The sequence below is a fragment of the Dendrobates tinctorius genome, unplaced genomic scaffold (assembly GCF_039654945.1).
Source record: "Dendrobates tinctorius isolate UK_male_01 unplaced genomic scaffold, ASM3965494v1 ptg000251l, whole genome shotgun sequence".
In the NCBI taxonomy this organism is placed as follows: Eukaryota; Metazoa; Chordata; class Amphibia; order Anura; family Dendrobatidae; genus Dendrobates; species Dendrobates tinctorius.
In genome coordinates, this window is record NW_027361918.1 from 1,081,799 (window position 1) to 1,103,544 (window position 21,746).

General features: G+C 48.2%; 1 protein-coding gene across 1 annotated transcript in view; it reads right to left on the reverse strand.

Moving 5' to 3' along the window:
• Nucleotides 1-21,746, reverse strand: part of LOC141065325 (uncharacterized) — a 198,209-nt gene that overhangs the window by 158,381 nt on the left and 18,082 nt on the right. Inside the window, exon 2 of the mRNA XM_073557754.1 lies at nt 681-833. Within this exon, the coding sequence (XP_073413855.1) occupies nt 681-833 (153 nt within the window). The remainder of the gene's footprint in view (nt 1-680; nt 834-21,746) is intronic.

A 21,746-nucleotide genomic window follows, 5' to 3' on the forward strand; every position in this document is an offset into this window, starting at 1 on the left:
ATAATAATAGAAATATAGAAGAGTTTACCTCTCCGCTCAGCAGATAATAGAAATATAGAAGAGTTTACCTCTCCGCTCAGCAGATAAAAGAAATATAGAAGAGTTTACCTCTCCGCTCAGCAGATAATAGAAATATAGAAGAGTTTACCTCTCCGCTCAGCAGATAGTGATAATATAGAAGAGTTTACCTCTCCGCTCAGCAGATAAAAGAAATATAGAAGAGTTTACCTCTCCACTCAGCAGATAATAATAGAAATATAGAAGAGTTTACCTCTCCACTCAGCAGATAAAAGAAATATAGAAGAGTTTACCTCTCCGCTCAGCAGATAATAGAAATATAGAAGAGTTTACCTCTCCACTCAGCAGATAATAATAGAAATATAGAAGAGTTTACCTCTCCGCTCAGCAGATAAAAGAAATATAGAAGAGTTTACCTCTCCGCTCAGCAGATAATAGAAATATAGAAGAGTTTACCTCTCCACTCAGCAGATAATAATAGAAATATAGAAGAGTTTACCTCTCCGCTCAGCAGATAATAGAAATATAGAAGAGTTTACCTCTCCGCTCAGCAGATAAAAGAAATATAGAAGAGTTTACCTCTCCGCTCAGCAGATAAAAGAAATATAGAAGAGTTTACCTCTCCGCTCAGCAGATAATAATAGAAATATAGAAGAGTTTACCTCTCCACTCAGCAGGGAGATGATCTCTGAGGTGAAGTCTATGATTCTTCTGGAAATGTTGCTCTCGTCTTCGTCCATGTCTGGTTCGTCATTCGGGGAGAAATCTGGGTGGTGTGAAGGGATCTGGGTCTTCGGGGTCTTTATGATAGGAGGCTGTAAATCATACAAGGACATCACCGTCAGTCACATACAGATCTGATCTCATTGCGCAGTGACATTTACAGATTATTCGAGTCTCTTTGACATCTCACGTAATGATTCGTCCCTGTGCCCGGAGCCTATTTCACCAGGGACAGATTATTACGGCATTGTGGTTGCCCACGCACACGGTCTGTGAACAGGCGATCGCCTCCGGGTGTCAGCTGACACCAAGCACTCAGTGCCAGGATCGGTAACGCACCGCTCCCAGCACTTCAATGCGATTGCAGCATTCCGGGTGTCAGCAGAGGAATGACAGCCCCTCTGCCTTCAGACTGGAGACCCCGTGGCGTGTTGTGGGTTCCCGATCGCTGTCAGTGTGACCCAATGTCATCATGACAACATCCGGCTCACCAGAGCTAGTAAAGTAGATCATGCGCAATGTCTGATCAGCAACTCTATAGGGGGTTTTACACATAGTGATATCGCTATGTGTGATACTTACCTCCGACCGGCTCCCCCTCTGTCCATCACTGATCGCGCGAGAATGTCCGGCTCCATTTCTGTGACGACGAGCGACGTGTGGAGGCGGGCGGGAGGACGTCAGGATCGCTGTGTGTGAAAGGTGAGTATCGTCCGCTGCGTCGCTGTGAGATCTTCCTGTGTGACAGCTCACTAGCGATCATTTAGCGATGCACCAGCGATCCTGACCAGGTCGGATCGCTGCTTGGATCGCTGGTGCATCGCTAAATGTAAAAGGGCCTTATCTGTCAGCGCAGATAAGCGCAGCTTGCATAGTATTGGGATGTTGCTTCATCCTCATGCTGTACAAGTGATCAGCCTGCTGATAGTCCCATAGTGGGACAAAGTAAAAGGTTAAAAAAAAAAAGTAATTTTTTTTTTTTTTTTTTTAATAACTGTACAAAGATTAAAAAAATACTCCCTCAGGAATGTGTGTGCGATTCCAGCCCCCTCCCTTTCTCCTGCTACACAACTGTAACGAGAGAGTTGTTCTATGACCCCCCAAACTGGTAGAAAGCAGTCTGAGGCACATGGGACGCTCTAAGACTGGGTCATTAAAGATAAAATGAAAACCTGGCACTCAACTTAATGCTTGTTGAGGCAGTTTATTGTAGTACCAGAAAATGTTTCTTTAAGCAGAAGATCGACACGATCAGACAAAACTTTGGCCCGCAGCCAAATGCCCCTCTTAGCCGCTCAACCCTGTTCTGCAAAAGCCAGCTTCTCCACCATGACAGAAGATCAGCTCTCCACCCTTCTGTCAAGATCACACCTCACCACTTGTGCCCTCGACCCACTCCCATCTCACCTCATCCCTAACTTGGCCACAGTCTTCATCCCATCTCTAACGCACCTTTTCAACCTTTCACTTACAAATGGTGTCTTTCCCTCATCCTTCAAACATGCCTCAATCACACCCATCCTCAAAAAGCCCTCCCTTGACCCATCCTCTGTGTCTAACTATCGCCCGATATCTCTTCTCCCTTACGCCTCAAAACTACTGGAACAGCATGTATATCTTGAACTGTCCTCCCACCTCTCCTCCTGTTCCCTCTTTGACCGGTTACAATCTGGCTTCCGACCGCATCACTCAATTGAAACTGCCCTAACTAAAGTCACTAACGACTTACTAACCACCAAGAGCAAGCGACACTACTCTGTCCTTCTTCTCCTGGACCTGTCCTCTGCCTTCGACACCATAGACCATTCCCTCCTGCTACAGACTCTCTCATCTCTTGGCATCACAGACCTGGCCCAATCCTGGATCTCATCATACCTAACAGACCAAACATTTAGTGTCTCCCTCTCACACACCACCTCCTCACCTCGCCACCTGTCTGTCGGTGTTCCCCAAGGCTCTGTCCTAGGACCCCTACTATTCTCCATCTATACCTTCGGCTTGGGACAGCTCATAGAATCCCACGGTTTGCAGTATCACCTCTGCCGATGACACGCAGATCTACCTATCTGGAACCGACCTCTCCTCCTTACTGACTGAAATCCCACAATGTCTGTCTGCTATCTCAGCCTTATACTCTGCTCGCTTTCTCAAACTGAACATGGACAAAACAGAATTTATCATCTTTCCCCATCTCACTCTACCCCTCCACCAGACCTATCCATCAATGTCAACCGCTGCTCTCGTTCCCCAGTCCCGCACGCTCGGTGCCTTGGGGTGATCCTCGACGCTGCGCTCTCTTTCAAACCTCATATCCAAGCCCTCGCCTCCTCCTGCCGTCTCATACTCAAAAATATTTCCCGGATCCGCTCATTCCTCAACCACGAAACCACAAAAACACTAGTGCATGCTCTTATCATCTGCCGCCTCGACTACTGCAACCTCCTACTCTCTGGCCTCCCCTCTAGCACTCTGGTTCCGCTCCAGTCTATCCTACACTCTGCTGCCCGACTAATCCACCTGTCTACACGTTATTCCCCAGCCTCCCCCATATGCCAGGCCCTTCACTGGCTTCCTATTGCCCAGAGGCTCCAATTCAAAACGCTAACCATGACATACAAAGCCATCCACAACCTGTCTCCTCCATACATCTGTGACACGGTCTCTAGGTACCTACCCGCACGCAACCTTCTATCATCTCAAGATCTCCTTCTCTACTCCCCCCTTATCTCTTCTTCCCACAACCGCATACAAGACTTCTCCCGTGCTTACCCCATACTCTGGAACTCTCTGCCGCAACACTTCAGACTCTCACCATCAACGGAAACCTTCAAGAAGAACCTGAAGACCTACCTGTTCCGACAAGCCTACAGCCTGCAATGATCCTCGGTCCACTGAACCACCGTACGACCAGCTCTACCCTCTCCTACTGTATCCTCACCCATCCCTGTAGACTGAGCCCTCGCGGGCAGGGTCCCCTTTCCTTATGTACTTGTGTGTCCCTTGTCTTACACGTTTATTTTGCTTGTCTATATTTCCCCTTTTCACATGTAAAGCGCCATGGGATAAATGGTGCTATATAAATGCATATTATTATTATTATTATTATTATTATTAATAATAAATAATATAGACCATCAGTTACTACAGTGTGAAAATAAATAAACAAAAATAAAGTACCGTATTTTTCGCTTTATAAGACGCACCTGATTATAAGACGCACCCCCAAATGTGGTGAAGGAATAGAGAATTTTTTAATAAATGGGGTCCGTCTTATAATGCCAGTGTCCGTCTAACAAATCATATAGGGTATATGTCCCTCATAGCCCCCCCATCCTAAAATTAGCCCCCTTAATCTGGATATGGCCACCTTATATTGAATATAGCCCCCTTGTGCTGGCACACGGGCCCCCTTGTGCTGGCACACGGGCCCCCTGTGGCTGACACACTGGCCCCCTGTGGCTGACACACTGGCCCCCTGTGGCTGACACACTGGCCCCCTGTGGCTGACACACTGGCCCCCTGTGGCTGACACACTGGCCCCCTGTGGCTGACACACTGGCCCCCTGTGGCTGACACACTGGCCCCCTGTGGCTGACACACTGGCCCCCTGTGGCTGGCACACGGCCCCCTGTGGCTGGCACACTGGCCCCCTGTGGCTGGCACACTGGCCCTCTGTGGCTGGCACACTGGCCCCCTGTGGCTGGCACACTGGCCCCCTGTGGCTGACACACTGGCCCCCTGTGGCTGACACACTGGCCCCCTGTGGCTGACACACTGGCCCCCTGTGGCTGACACACGGCCCCCTGTGGCTGACACACTGGCCCCCTGTGGCTGACACACTGGCCCCCTGTGGCTGACACACTGGCCCCCTGTGGCTGACACACTGGCCCCCTGTGGCTGACACACTGGCCCCCTGTGGCTGACACACTGGCCCTCTGTGGCTGACACACTGGCCCCCTGTGGCTGACACACTGGCCCCCTGTGGCTGACACACTGGCCCCCTGTGGCTGGCACACTGGCCCCCTGTGGCTGACACACTGGCCCCCTGTGGCTGACACACTGGCCCCCTGTGGCTGACACACTGGCCCCCTGTGGCTGACACACTGGCCCCCTGTGGCTGACACACTGGCCCCCTGTGGCTGACACACTGGCCCCCTGTGGCTGACACACTGGCCCCCTGTGGCTGACACACTGGCCCCCTGTGGCTGACACACTGGCCCCCTGTGGCTGACCAGAAAAAATCACTAATTCATGGAGATTGGAAAAAACTTAGTGTACATAAAAATCCCCTTAAAACACAATTTTATTAATGATCATAAAACACACCTTCCCAGTGACGTTGAAAAAATGTCAAAAATTAGACCTAGTATAAGGTGCTGCATAGCCCTACATTAAGGCCTGACTGATACCTTCCTATCCGTGGAGGTTGGCACCCTAATAGTACGATATTGGCGCCCCCACTCAACGAGGACTATCCCTCACTTCCCTAGTGATCCCTAGTATCACAGAGGGGAAAACAATTTCCAAGATAGAACAGTAATGAAAAAATCAGAATGCCCTAGGACTTATGCAGTGGCTGACACACTGGCCCCCTGTGGCTGGCACACTGGCCCCCTGTGGCTGGCACACTGGCCCCCTGTGGCTGACACACTGGCCCCCTGTGGCTGACACACTGGCCCCCTGTGGCTGACACACTGGCCCCCTGTGGCTGACACACTGGCCCCCTGTGGCTGACACACTGGCCCCCTGTGGCTGACACACTGGCCCCCTGTGGCTGACACACGGCCCCCTGTGTTAGATATCGCCTCCATGCTGCTGCTTTTAGTAAAATAAACTCTTTCCTTACCTTCTCAGCGCTGTCCCTCCTCGTGTCTCCCTCAGTGTGGTTGAGCTCCTCCTCCACTTCCTGGTTCTCAGTGCCGGTCATGTGATCAGCACAGCAGAGTGATATCATCTCTGCGTGCCTGATGACAGCAGCAGCCGAGACACTGGGAGATCAGCGCTGGAGGAGGTAAGGAAAGAGTTTTTTATTTAACTATGGGCAGCAGCATGGGGGCGATATCTAACACAGGGGATCATGTGCGATCAAAGGAGGGCGCAGGCAGCTATAATATGCACCGCTCCCCCAGCCAGTCATCGTGGTGCGGTTTCAGCACCATGGTGATGGACAGCGGCAGTGCATATTATATGAGCGGGAGCAGGAGATCAAAGGCTCCCTCCGGCAGCTTTTACCAGCTCACAGCACCGCTCCAAAGTTGCAACCACCTCCCCTGGACCCTGCAGTATATATATATATATATATATATATATATATATATATATATATACACACACCCCCCCTCCCCCGTATATTCGGATTATAAGACGCACCCCCTACTTTCCCCCAAAATTTGGGGGAACAAAAGTGCGTCTTATAAAGCGAAAAATACGGTATGTACAAAAATCACATAGAATGCAGTTCGGTCGTGGATATATACAATATTATACAAGAAATACTACAACAGAGACCAAAAAATATATCAGGGTGCTCAGATTGAAGGAGAAAAGGATAAGACCTACCGTGCTAGTATGTTTGCAAGGAGGGCGCTTTTTATGTTATTCACTGATAACGCCTAAAAAGAAGTGATTGGCGCTGTTAGTGTATACATAAGGTCAATGAGGTGGTGTTACAGAATGGTACATACCAGTAATCAAACGGCCAGAATGCTGCTGTAACGCAGGATAATCTGTAAGGGAAACGTCATGTAGGATGACATGAGACAGCGGTAAGGTATGCTGTAGATCAAAGTTGTGAGTGTCGCTATAAATGGCGAGGTAGTTACCGTAATAGTGGAAAATAGGATGCATTGTAGTGTAATAAAGGCTTATAGAGTCAGGAGGCACTGTTCTTCTGTGTGAAATTCATAGCGGTATGGGGGGGGGGGGGAGACTAGGAGGGATGTGAATATATCAGAATGTATTAATTATCAGGAGAAATTGTCATCTTCTCTCTACCGCCCACCCTGAGATACCAGAATTCCAGCATCCTTTCCTACCCTGCTTTCGGAGAGCACCAAACATCAGAGACAGCCTAGTCAAAGCTGACATAGGCTCTACCATTCACAAAACACAATGTTTTCTACAGAGACCAAAGAAAGGCACTTTCCCCTGTCTGCATTGTATGCAGTGCAGCAACGTGCTTAAAGGCAATAAATTCCATCATCCCCTTACTGGAAAAAGCTTCCCTATAAATGGATTTTTCACATGCGACACCTCATTTGTCGTGTACCTTATAAAGTGTCCGTGTGGACGACTATATGTTGGCGAGACTGCCCAGGCCATTCGGGATAGGATCTCGAAACATAAATCCACCATTCGGTGCAAGAACCTTCTGCTTCCCATTCCTTCTCATTTCATCACCTTTGGCCATAACATCTCCCCAGTTACGGTTCCAGGTCATTGAACGCGTCCCTCAACCCAGACGAGGCGGCAATAGGATCACCACTCTAAAACGCCGTGAGGCCTTTTGGATACACACCCTGGAGATACGTGAACCTAAAGGTTTAAACCGAGATTATGATTTATTATCTTTTGTATAATAATTTTGTACCATTGCCTCATAAGAATGTTGACTATGATTACGTTTCAAACATGACTAAATTTTATCTCTTTTTATAGAGTCACTTATACTGATGTGATCTGCACCTCTGGCTCTGTCGGACTGCACCCATCTTATACTATATGCTTTCCATGGAAATGTCCTCTCTGTTCTTGGATCCATCCTCAGGATCCTTGTTTGGTGCATTTATTTATCCTCTTTCCCACTTGTTTCCATGTGTAATAATGTCTCTCATGTATTCATGGACATAGATTTTCTTCCCCCACATAGTGATATGTTGTGAGTTCATTTTCCCCTTCACTACTGAGGCCCGAGGAACTCCCTCTTCTGGTGAAGAAAGGTAGTGAGCCTGATTGTCAAACACCTGGGGCTGATTATGATGACTGGCTGAGTGGAGTTAATGACTGGATATAAGGCTGCCGACGCCCTTCTGGCCTGCGGGTCATTTCTCTGTGGACTTCTAGGAAACCAGTCTGATTCCTGCTCATCTAAAGCTAAGATTTCTGCTTTGCCTTTTTGCATTAGTGTTTTGTTTTCCTTGCTTTTCTGGATTCTGCCATTCCCTGCTGGGGTGAGCTGAATCTCCTTTTGCCTGTTGCTCTGTCTTCAGAATATTCCTGAGTACTGACATAGCCTTTTTTGAAGCCTAGCGTCTTCAGGGCCTTTTATACTGTCAGTTTGTTGGCTCTTGTTTTCATAGGGTTTTTCACGGATTGCAGACAGCAGCCTTCCTGTCCTTTCCTATCTAAGCTAGCTTGGGCCCCATCTTTGCTCAGTCTATCTTTCTGTCTGTGTTTTGTTCTTTCTTCTTGCTTCACCGTCATTATATGCGGGGGGCTGCCTTTTGCTTTGGGGTCTGCTCTGGGGCAGTTTAGATTTCCCTTTCTGTCTTTAGGCTATGTAGTCCTCCGGCTGTGATCGAGGGGCCTAGGGCATCGTAGGAGCCCCCCACGGCTACTGCTAGTTGTGTTGATAGGTTCAGGGGTCTGCAATCCGATAGCTGCCAACTTCTCTGGTTTTCTGGACTTAGCTAGCATTTCTATTTTTGCCTCCTACGGTGACTCAATCATAACAGTGATACATAAATCACCCATCATATGGATAAAAACAGTGTCACATAATTTATACACATTCCTCATAGTCTCCCCCCCCCATACCGCTATGAATTTCACACAGAAGAACAGTGCCTCCTGACTCTATAAGCCTTTATTACACTACAATGCATGCTATTTTGCTTCTGAGCGCGCAGCCATCTTAGCTCAGCTGTCGTCACCACCCAGCTCTCTCCCGTTGGCCCTACCCTCCTGTCCGTCAAGGCCATAGACCCGCCCTTCCTCCACTTAAGCTCAGCTCGCCTCTGTCTCCACTGACAAGTGGCGTTCACCCGCGTCCAGGAGGACCAGGCTGCGCTGAGATTTTCCACTATTACGGTAACTACCTCGCCATTTATAGCGACACTCACAACTTTGATCTACAGCATACCTTACCGCTGTCTCATGTCATCCTACATGACGTTTCCCTTACAGATTATCCTGCGTTACAGCAGCATTCTGACCGTTTGATTACTGGTATGTAGCATTCTGTAACACCACCTCATTGACCTTATGTATACACTAACAGCGCCAATCACTTCTTTTTAGGCGTTATCAGTGAATAACATAAAAAGCGCCCTCCTTGCAAACATACTAGCACGGTAGGTCTTATCCTTTTCTCCTTCAATCTGAGCACCCTGATATATTTTTTGGTCTCTGTTGTAGTATTTCTTGTATAATATTGTATATTTCCACGACCGAATTGCATTCTATGTGATTTTTGTACATACTTTATTTATTATTGTTTATTTATTTATTTTTTTCACACTGTAGTAACTGATGAAGGTCTATATTGACCGAAACGTTTTCTGGTACTACAATAAACTGCCTCACCAAGCATTAAGTTGAGTGCCAGGTTTTCATTTTATCATATATGGTTTGGGAACCTAACTTGGCACCACTACAGTAGTGCACACGGTGTTTTCTACTAAATGGGTCATTAAAGATGACACATAAGGGCCCCGATTATTGATGTAGGTGTGAATCTCACATTTTCGGCATTCTACATCGGTAAAATCACCACCCAGTGAGTTATCTAAGCTCCAGCACCAGCAGAATCTGAGAAAGTATTAAGTTACGTACCGATAACGGTATTTTTCGGAAGCCCATGACAGCACCACGAGAGAGGGGATCCGCCCTATAGGAACAGGAAACCTACAGATACAAAAGGGCGGCACCTCTCCCACGCATCAGTTGGATTACAGAGCTTGAGAGGCTACCATGGTTAGTACACAACATATGATATATACAACCTATCTACCCTACTTAACCGAATTATTTCATACCATCTCCCACATATGGTGATTCTATGAACAATCTTCTAAAGGAGTGCACCCCTATACGTGAACAAGGGAGGGAACTAAGGGTGCTGTCATGGGCTTCCGAAAAATACCGTTACCGGTACGTAACTTAATACTTTATTCGGACTCCCATGACAGCACCACGAGAGAATTACAGAGATGTAAACTAACTTAGGGAGGGACTACAGCCTGCAGCACCCTTAGCCCGAAGGTGAGGTCTGAGGAGGCACCCATGTCTAACCGATAGTGGTTAAAAAAGGTGGAAGGAGATGACCAAGTGGCCGCCTTACATATTTGATCAATTGATACTCCAGATCTCTCCGCCCAGGATGATGCCATGGCCCGAGTGGAATGTGCCCTCAGGTTCTGTGGAGCCGGACCGCCACCTGCTGTGTAGGCAAGAGAGATAGCCTCCCTAATCCACCTTGCTAATGTGCGTTTTGATACTCTGTATCCTTTCCTGGAACCTTGGAAGGATAGGAATAATGCGTTCTCCTTCTTCCAAGGATCCGTGGCTGCTAAATATGTCAGTAAGCATCTTCTAATATCTAACGCCTGGAGTTTCTGCTCTTTAGGGTTGGTTGGGTTAGGGAGGAAGGAAGGCAGAACTATCTCCTGTGTCCTGTGGAATTGTGTTGCTACCTTGGGAAGGTATGCTGGATCTGGCCTTAGGATCACTCTATCCTGTAAGAACTCTGTGTAAGGAGGCAATCTGGAGAGTGCCTGTATGTCGCTCACCCTACGTGCGGATGTTATTGCTACCAGGAATGCTGTTTTAAGGGATATAATCTTTAGTGAGGCGGAATCTAAAGGTTCAAACGGACTTTCTGTCATGGCTGTAAGGACTAAGTTTAAGTCCCACGGTACGCATCTGTCTTTGTGTATAGGTCTCGATCTGGCCGCTGCTTTGATGAACCTTGCTACCCAATAATCTTTTGCAATATCAGCTGCAAACAGGGCCCCTAAGGCTGAAACTTGTACTTTTAGCGTGCTTGTGGAGAGACCCAATTCGAAACCTTTCTGGAGAAATTCCAGAATATGTTTCGTGGGAATTCCATCTCAGATGTCAAAGTGAAAGGTGGACAGGAAGCGTTTCCAGGTCCTAGCATAGATATTAGTGGTGGTTAATTTTCTGCTTCTTAGGAGGGTGTCAATTAAGTTCTTGGAGAACCCTCTATTTTTTAATAGTGACCTTTCAAATACCACGCCGTCAAATGAAGTCCCGCTACTTGTGGGTGGCTGACTGGCCCCTGGTAGAGGAGATCCGGAAGGATCGGCAGTACCCAGGGATCGCCTACCGACATGGTCCTCAACCATGCGAACCAGGTCCTCCTGGGCCAAAAGGGGGCAATCAGTATGACTCTTGCCTGATCCTCTCTGATCTTCCTGACTACCAGAGGAAGAAGATTCAATGGTGGGAAGGCGTATGCCAGAGAAAAATCCCATCTTATCAGTAGGGCATCCACCGCCAGGGGATTTTCCCTGGGGTTCAGAGAGCAGAACAATCTTTCTTTTCTGTTTTTTCTGGTGGCAAAGAGGTCTACCTCTGGCTGGCCCCATCTGCGGACAATCTGGCGGTAAATATTTTTGTTCAAAGCCCATTCTCCTTGTCTTAGAGCCTTGCGGCTTAAAAAGTCTGCTCTTACATTGTCCTTTCCGCTGATGTGGAGCGCGGTCAAAGATAGACAATTTCTCTCTGCTATCTGGAGGAGCCGTTCTGTTATCTGCATCAGAGCGCTGGAGCGGGTTCCACCTTGGTGGTTGACATATGCTACCGCTACCTGGTTGTCCGAGTGTATCCTCACATGATGGCCCTGCAGGTAGATAATGAGTTTCTTGACTGCCCGCTCTATCGCCAATAGTTCTCTCTGGTTGGATGAGATTTCAGAATTAGAATCCCACTGGCCCTGTACCACTATGTCCCCCATATGGGCTCCCCAACCGAAGGAACTTGCGTCTGTGGTTATAATACGGGTTATCTGTGTTATCCAGGGCACCCCTGACGCTAGGTTCTCGCTCTCAAGCCACCATCTCAGTGATGCAACAGTTGAGGGGCTTAGACACATCCGACCCTGTAAGGAGCCTCCAAGGGCCCTGCTATTAATCAAGACGTCGTTTTGAAGGGTTCTGGTATGGAACTGTGCCCACCTTACTGCTGGGATGCATGAAGTTAGAGAACCTAACAGGGACATGGCCTGTCTGAGGGTCATAGATGGATTATCCATTGCCCGAAGAACCTGCTCCTGTATCTTTTGTATTTTATCTAGTGGTAGCAGGCATCGCTGAGTGTCTGAATTTAGTATCAACCCTAAAAATTTCTGTATTTTTAAGGGCTGGAGTCGGGATTTCTCGTAGTTTAAAATCCATCCCAGGTTTTCTAACCTGGATTTAGCTTTTTCTATCTGGGATTTACAATGACCCACCGATTTTCCTACAATCAAGAAATCGTCTAAATATGGAATGATTAAGACGTCCACCTCCCGTAAGTGAGCCATAACTTCGGCCACTAACTTTGTAAAAACCCTGGGTGCTGCTGAGAGACCAAAGGGAAGGGCTCTATACTGAAAATGACGTACTGTGCCCTCTACTGAAACTGCCACCCTCAGGAACTGCTGGAAGTCTGTATGGATAGGTACATGATAGTACGCGTCTTTCAAATCTATGACTGCCATAAAACAACCTTTAAACAATATTTTTATTGTTGTATTAATGGACTCCATTTTGAATTTATGATTAATCAAATACTCGTTAAGGGAACGAAGGTTTATAATCGTTCTGAATGTGTTATCAGGCTTCTGGATTAGAAACAGGGGAGAGTAAAACCCTCTTCCTCTTTCAGCCTCTGGAACCTCTACCAGAACATTTTTCTGACATAGGCTCAAGACTTCCGCTTCTAAAGCCGCTTGTTCGAGATGAGAAGATCTTAAGGGGGTCAGTTTAAAGGTGTCCCGCGGGATCCGGGTAAACTCCAACCTAAGCCCGGTGGATATTACCTTACGCGCCCAGTCACTATTCGTAATCTGTGACCATGCCGGGAAGAAGGATGACAGTCTACCCCCTACGGGAACCGCTAGTCATTGATTTGGTTTCTTTTGATCTCTCGACGAGCGTGTAAACATATAGCCCGTACCTTGTCTCCTTCTGTCTTCCCATCTGGGTCGATCTCTAACAGGCGAAGAGTTGCGCCTTCTCCCCTGGCCAAATCTCCTTCTACCAAATGGGCGACGGTAGGACGCTGATGAAAGGTTTGGGAATTTTTTCTTGTCGTCCCCCGCCTTTTCAAGCAGCTCATCTAGGACAGTTCCAAACAAATATTCGCCCTCACATGGAATCGCACAGAGCTTTGCTCTGGACTGGATGTCTCCCTGCCAGCACTTTAGCCACAGGGCTCTGCGAGCTGCGTTAGAGAGACCTGCTGCTCTGGCGGCCATTCTCACTGCATCCGCTGAGGCATCTGCCAGGAAGGCTGCTCCCTCTTGGATGGTCGGTAGGGCCCCAAGAATTGTCTGTCTTGATGTACCCTGTTTTAGTTGTGACTCCAACTGGTCCAACCAGACCATCATGGACCTGGCCGTGCACGTTGAAGCCACTGCTGGTCTTAAGGACCCGGCCGCCATCTCCCAGGTGTTTTTCAGGAAAGTATCAGCTTTCCTATCTAAGGGATCTTTAAGGGCTCCCATGTCCTCAAAGGGGAGCGAGGATTTTTTTGATGCCTTCGCAATGGCAGCGTCTAATTTGGGGGCTCTGTCCCAAGAACTTACTGCCGGATCGTCGAAGGGGTATCTCCTTTTGAGGGCTGGTGGTAGCGACCCTCTTTTGTCCGTTTTTTTCCACTCTCTGTGGATCAGATCCTGTATCTTTTGATTTAACGGAAAGACTCTCCGCTTCCTCTGTTCCAGCCCACCGAACATGACATCCTGCATGGATAAATGGGGCTTAGGCTCCTCTACCTCCATTGTCCCTCTGACTGCTTTGACCAGCTTGTCTACCCGGTCAAGAGGCAGACAAAATCGCCCCGAGTCCTCTTCTCCTGAGGAGGACGAGGGAGATGAAGCCTGGGAGTCTCTGCTTTTTCTCCACTCTACCGAGGAATCAGATTCCGCCGGGACCTCGCCCCTTAGACTTTGCGGCTGAGACAAGGACTTTAGGGTTTCCCTCATTTCTACCCTGACAATGTCTCTCAAACTCGCCGCTACTGCAGGCGACTCATCTGCCACCGTCTGCTGAATACAGGGGGGGCACAATCTTTTGAGGCACGCATCCGGTAATGGGCATGCACAGAGTGCGCATTCCCTATGCTTATTTTTACTTGTAGCTTTCTTTCCCTAGAAAAGAAAAAACACAGAAGGGGGGGTCCCGTCACTGAGTGAACTTTCACGAAGATCACTTACCAGTGCCACAATCAAGTACCGGAGAACGAGGGGGATTTCTTTCGGTCGATGCTCCTGTCTGCCTGGAGGAGCTTTTACGAGTGGACTGGTCACTTCGTCCCGCATTACTGTCACGGGACCCTTTCTTTTTCTGTTTGACCTGCCGAAGGTCATCCAGGGGCGGCAGTGATGTTTGCCGCTGCTGCCCTTGCTTCTGCCGCTGCTGCTGCTGCTGCTGCTGCTCTCGATCGCTTTCCATTACCACTGCTGCTGCTGCTGCACACTGCTGCATGTAGTAATGTGGCCAAGGCAAGGAACCCTGCCCGGGTCCCGCCTAAATACCCCCTCCTCCGGTCAGCAGTATCCATGCCGCGCCCCTCCCCCCCCTTAACGGAGCTCCCTACCCCAGCTGGCGCCCGAACTCGCGCCATCGGTGTTTCCGATGGGCGCCGCCATCTTGGAATCGCCGCGCATGCGCAGTGGCGCGCTGACCCGGAAGCGCCTCCTCCGCCCGCCCCCTGACGTCACCGCTACCCCGGAAACGCCGGAAGCCCCGCGGGACGCCCGGGAGCTCCGGAGCAGCGCCCGGTCGCAGCCCCCTGCACAGCGCTGCCACCCATATGCGCCGCCGGAGCCGGGAATCCCCGGGGGGGTATACTTACCGGCGGCGGCTAAATTCCTGGAGACGGACATACTCCGGACGCCGCTCCCTGCTGTCCACGCCACCGCCGTGACACCCATCCTGGGCCACCGTGGCGTACTCCAGGAAATCCGAACCAGGCCGAGGTAGGAGACCCCCTCGCTACCGGTGTCGGCTGGCCGGCCTGGATCCAAATCTTCTGTAGGATCCCGTCCCCTCAGGAACAGGAAACCAACTGATGCGTGGGAGAGGTGCCGCCCTTTTGTATCTGTAGGTTTCCTGTTCCTATAGGGCGGATCCCCTCTCTCGTGGTGCTGTCATGGGAGTCCGAATAAATGGATTTCTGCCTACTCGGGTCATACGTCCACTTCATGTTTGGACTTAATAGAAAACTAATTCCAGAACAAGAATAATGATAGTCCCGCCGTCTCTCTACGAGGTTTCCCGCCAGAGATATGGAATTACTAAGAGTTTGGTAACTTCTGAAAACAGGAGTACATTCCATAGCTCCGCTCACTCAGTGAGGACATGAACAGATGGTATAACATTAGGGAGCCCAGTTAGGAGGGTGTATTTTGCCCGGAGAACTAGCCACGAGAGGCTATGCAAGTTGACCTGATGAATTGGGACGGTTCCCTCCCCCTTACCAACCATCTCCACATGGCTTGCCAGTAACTGAAACATGTAAGCTAATCTTTAATCCATCTTTATTTTGTACATATTGTAATTGTCTCGTTTGTAACATCTTTTATATTTTTTTGTAAACACTGCCTATTTCTTTTCGGAGTAAAAGCTATAATATTTACTAGTTTGATTTTCCTTGCTCTAATAACTTATTGCCACGACCTCCGAACTAAGTCAACGCTACTGATTGGGTTGGCTTCTGACCCATTATTAATCATAAAATCAGGAGCTGGTGACAGCGAAGTGTTCTGGACTTTGGGGAGACTCTGGCATTGATGGACGGAGATTTATAAGTGTATTTCCCGCCTGAGAGTGGGGATAGTTATATTGCCCTCTTGGCAGCATACCCAATAGCTAGTACACAGCAAGGCGGCCCTTCTGGCGACTACTAGTGATGAACGAGTTTACTTGTTGCTTGGGTTTCCCTGAGCATGCTCGGGTGATCGAGTATTTTGGCGTGCTCGGAAATTTAGTTTCTGTCATCTCAGCTGCATGACTTATGGCTGCTGGAGAGCCTGAATACACTTGGGAACTCCCTAACAAACAGGCATTCCACACATGTATTCCGGCTGTCCAGCAGCCACAAATCAGGCAGCTGCATCGACAGAAACTTAATCTCCGAGCACGCCAAAATACAGAGGCCACCAACGAGTATACTCGCTCATCACTAGCGACTACTTATCCTAGGTGTAGTTCCCTGACTGGTCTGAGGGTAAGGGGGGCGCCAGATAGATGCAAGTTCCAAACCGGAACTGGAAAGTGGGATATAATAAATCCCCCTGACGAACTGGGAGCAATCAAACAGCCCCTGTTCATGACAGCATCGGAAAAAAAATAGCGGAATAAAACACGAAAAGAAAAATGGATATAAATAATGTCACGTGGACCCGTCCTATGTGACACAACCCGCAGGCCGGTAACTCAGACAACAAGACACGGCATGTGTAACTGTCCTGTGTGACACGACCCGCAGGCCGGTAACTAAAACGACAAGACACAGGGGAAGGGGAAACAGTTACAACGGTGGGCCCTGCGATAGGGAACAGGGACGTGGAGACCTCCTGCACTCCCCTGAGTCAGTGTCCCTCACACTCCTAACGTTCCCTATACAGGCTCCTCACCTGTCACCCTAGCACACCCTACACCTATCCCTTGCTAGGGAGCTGGGTGGTGCAGGCACTGGCCCCACTGCTGTACTAATAAACACCAGGGAAAAATACAAACAGGGAAACACCACTTAGCTTTGCTCTGCTGCCATTGCTCCCAGCAACAGAGTCCACCACCAGAATGCAGCTTTCCTCAAGAATAGCTGCTACTTCTCCAAGCTTTGTCAGAGCTGCAAGGAAACCTCTCTGTAATTCCTTCCTTCACCAGACTTTACACCAGAGCTCCCCTGAGCTGCTCTCTGTAGTTCCTTCCTTCACCAGTCTTGGTTGGAAATGAGCAATATCACCAACCCCTGCTCATAGACCATGTGACCCTATATAGGAAAAGGGAATGGTCAAATGATCAGGGGCCAAAAGCTGCTATAACCCCACTGACCACTGGGGGCAAAAGGCAAAGCAAAGAAAACATCAAGTGCAATGACCCCAACGGCCACCGGGGGGGGCAAAACTAGAACTGAAACCACCACAGTGCAATGACCCTAATGGCCACCGGGGGGCAAACTATCATTAAGCACACAGCTTAACCCCTTCACGACCTTTGACGCCACATAGGCGTCATGAAAAGTCGTGCCAAAACGACCCATGACGCCTATGTAGCGTCATGACTTTAAAGCCCCCCCTGCGGGTCGGGTGACCTAGGTCACTGAAAGGTCACCCGACCCGCAGATACAGGGGGCGTGGCTTCGCCCCCACGTGGCTACGATCGCAATATTTCATCAATGAAAATTGATGAAATATTACGATCCAGCCATGGCCGATGCTGCAGTAGCATCGGACATGGCTGGAGACCGTGATCCGACCCCCCCATCGACTCACGGGGCCGATCGGCCCCCGATACCGACTGACGGTGGCAATGTGCCGCCGCCGTCATCATCAGCTCCCCTCCCCCTTCTCTGGGCTCCCCTCCCCCATCTCTGGGCTCCCCCAACCTTCCGACCCCCCCCCCCCGGTACCTCCGATGTCCCTCTCCGCCTCCCGGTGTCCCGCGGTCCTGCTTCATGGGCGCCACCATCTTGGAAAATGGCGGGCGCATGCGCAGTGCGCCCGCCGGCTGCAATTTCCCTTCATTCATTTTGATCACTGTGATAAACTCTCACAGTGATCAAAATAGAATGAAAAGTAATTAAACCCCACGTTTATCACCCCCAAAGGCAGGATCAACTAATAAAATAAAGAAATTATTTTTATTTTTCCATTAGGGTTAGGGTTGGAAAGAGGGTTAGGGTTGGAAAAAGGGTTAGGGTTGGAAAGAGGGTTAGGGATGTGATTAGGGGTGTGTTGGGGTTAGGGTTGGAGTTAGAATTAAGGGGTTTCCACTGTTTAGGCACATCAGGGGGTCTCCAAACACGACATGGTGCAACCATTGATACCAGCCAATTTTGCGTTCAAAAAGTCAAATGGTGCTCCCTCCTTTCCAAGCCCCGACGTGTGCCCAAACAGTGGTTTATCCCAACATATGGGGTATCAGCGTACTCGGGAAAAATTGCACAACAACTTTGGTGGTCTAATTTCTCCTGTTACCCTTGGGAAAATAAAATATTGGGGGCGTAAAAAATTTTTGGAAAAAAATGATTTTCTTATTTTCACGTCTCTGCGTTATAAACGTCTGAAGCACTTGGGGGTTCAAAGTGCTCACCAGACATCTAGATAAGTTCCTTGGAAGGTCTAGTTTCCAAAATGGGGTCACTTGTGGGGGGGTTTCTACTGTTTAGGCACATCAGGGGCTCTGCAAACATAACGACGACCGCAGACCTTTCCATCAAAGTCTGCATTTCAAAACGTCACTACTTCCATTCTCAGCCCTTACGTGCGCCCAAACAATGGTTCCCCCCCACATATGGGGTACCAGCGTACTCAGGACAAACTGGACAATAACTTTTGGGGTCCAAATTCTCCTGTTACCCTTGTGAAAATAAAAATTTGCGAGCTAAAATAATCATTTTTTGAGGAAAAAATGATTTTTTATTTTCACAGCTTTGCGTTATAAACTTCTGTGAAGCACTTGGGGGTTCAAAGTGCTCACCACACATCTAGATAAGTTCCTTGGGGGGGTCTAATTTCCAAAATGGGGTTACTTATAGGGGGGTTCCACAGTTTAGGCACATCAGGGGCTCTGCAAATGTAACATGACGCCCGCAGACCATTCCATCAAAGTCAGCATTTCAAAATGTCACTACTTCTCTTCCGAGCCCCGACGTGTGCCCAAACAGTGGTTCCCTCCACATATGGGGTACCAGCGTACTCAGGACAAACTGGACAACAACTTTTGGGGTCCAGTTTCTCCTGGTAACCTTGTGAAAATAAAAAATTGCGCACTAAAAAATAATTTTGAGGAAAAAAAAATATTTTTCATTTTCACAGCACTGTGTTATAAACTTTTGTGAAGCACTTGGGGGTTCAAAGTGCTCACTATGCATCTATAAAAGTTCCTTAGGGGGTCTAGTTTCCAAAATGGGGTTATTTGTGGGGGAGCTCCAATGTTTAGGCACACAGGGGCTCTCCAAACACGACATGGTGTCCGCTAACGATTAGAGGTAATTTTCATTTCAAAAAGTCAAATGGTTCTCCTTCCCTTCTGAGCCCTGCCGTGCGCCCAAACAGTGGTTCCCCCCCACATATGGGGTATCAGGGTACTCAGAACACATTGCACAAGAACTTTTGTGGTCCAATTTCTCCTGTTACCCTTGTAAAAATGAAAAATAGCGTGCTAAAAAATCATTTTTGAGGAAAAAAAAATATTTTTTCTTTTCACTGCTCTTCGTTATAAACTTCTGTGAAGCACCTGGGGGTTCAAAGTGCTCCCTACACATCTAGATAAGTTCCATAAGGGGTCTAGTTTCCAAAATGGCATCACTTGTTTGGGAGCTCCAATGTTTAGGCACACAGGGGATCTCCAAATGCGACATAGTGTCTGATAACGATTGGAGCGAATTTTCCATTCAAAAAGTCCAATAGCGTTCCTTCCCTTCTGGACCCTGCCGTGCGCCCAAACAGTGGTTTATGAGCACATATGAGGTATCTGTGCACTCAGGAGAAATTGCCCAACAAATTTTAGGATCCATTTTATCCTGTTGCCCATGTGAAAATGAAAAAACTGAGGCTAAAAGAAAATTTTTGTGAAAAAAAAGTACTTTTTAATTTTTAACCGATCAATTTGTGAAGCACCTGGGGGGTTCAAAGTGATCACTACTATGCATCTAGATAAGTTCCTTGGGGGGTCTAGTTCCCAAAATGGGGTCACTTGTGGAGGAGCTCCAATGTTTATGCACACAGGGGCTCTCCAAACGTGACATGGCAACCGCTAAATATTCCAGCATGTTTTCCATTCAAAAAGTTAAATGGCGCTCCTTCCCTTCTGAGCCCTGCCGTGCGCCCAAACAGTGGTTTATGACCACATATGAGGTATCGGTGTACTCAGGAGAAATTGCCCAACAAACTTTAGGATCCATATTATCCTGTTGCTCATGTGAAAATGAAAAAATTGATGCTAAAAGAAAATTTTTGTTGGAAAAATTAAAATGTCCATTTTTTCCTTCCACGTTGCTTTAGTTCCTGTGAAACACCTGAAGGGTTAATAATCTTCTTGAATGTATTTTTGAGTAGCTTGATAGGTGCAGTTTTTTAGAATGGTGTTACTTTTGGGTATTTTCTCCCATATAGACCCCTCAAAGTGACTTCAAATGTGAGGTGGTCCCTAAAAAAAATGGTTTTGCAAATTTTGTTGTAAAAATGAGAAAATCGCTGGTCAACTCTTAACCCTTATAACTTCCAAAAAAAAAAAAAATTGTTTCCAAAATTGTGCTGATGTAAAGTAGACATGTGGGAAATGTTATTTAGTAACCACTTTGTGTCACATAACTCTCTGGTTTAACAGAATAAAAATTCAAAATTTGAAAATTGCAAAATTTTCTACATTTTTACCAAATTTCTGATTTTTTCACAAATAAACGCAAAAATTATCGACCTAAATTTACCACTAACATGAAGCCCAATATGTCATGAAAAAACAATCTCAGAATCGCTAAGATGCGTTGAAGTGTTCCTGAGTTATTACCTCATAAAGGGACATTGGTCAGAATTGCAAAAAATGGTCAGGTCATTAAGGTCAAAATAGGCTGGGTCATGAAAGGGTTAAGGAAAAATAAAAGGTTACGCGTGCTTTTTATCTGTCATGATCCAGCATGGTTCATGACAGTACCCTCCCCTTAATGAGGGGCCTCTGGACCCTGAAGACCGCTCCTCATCAGGGGACCACCTACAGAGGGGACGCCCAGGTCCAGAGTTCACCCCAGCAACTACCTGCACTTCAGGTTTATGACTAACGAGCACTGCTGGTATTGACAAAGTATGTTCCGGAGGCACCACCCATCTCCAAAGCGCCAATCTGGGGAGCAAGAGGTGTATGGGCAAGTATGTGGGTAACTCCAGCTGGTAAGTCTCCGGGCCCTGGATAGCAGACACCAGATACGGCCCGGTCACCTGAGAATTCCAGACCCCCGCAACACACTTCCACTGGATGTTTTTGGTGGCCACCCATACATGCTCGTTCACACACAGGTCCGGACCTGAACATTTATTGCCACACATTCGTTTGTCACAACACGGTGAACTCTCGCTGGAACTGACAACAGAGGCGTCCCCCTGTGTCACCACACTCACACCCCCGCAATTCACCAAGGGAAACACCACCCTCCAACTACTAGGTCTCCTGCAGCACCTCAGCTGCTACCACTGGAGAGGAAGGGGATGTTTGTAGAGAGAAGGCAGAGACAGTAGCCCCTAGGCAGCAGCCCTCACACGACTGCTCCCAGCTGACTACTTCCCTAGTCCGCCAATCTAAGACCGGGTTGTGTTTTTTAGACCAAGGGGGGCCCACAACGATAGGTGTTATGAATGGGTCACCGAGGAGAAAAAAACAAAACAAGCTAAGTCACAGAAAACCAGAGAGGTTGGTAACTATGCAGATTGCAGATCCCTGATCCTAACCGCACAACTAGCAGCAGCCGTGGAGCGTACCTACGATGATCCTAGACACTTCGTCACAGCCGGAGAACTAAATAAGCCTGAAGCAAGAAAAGGGGAAAACTAACTGCCCCAGAGCAGACCCCAAAAGGAAAGACAGCCCCCCACATGTATTGACGGTGAAACAAGATGA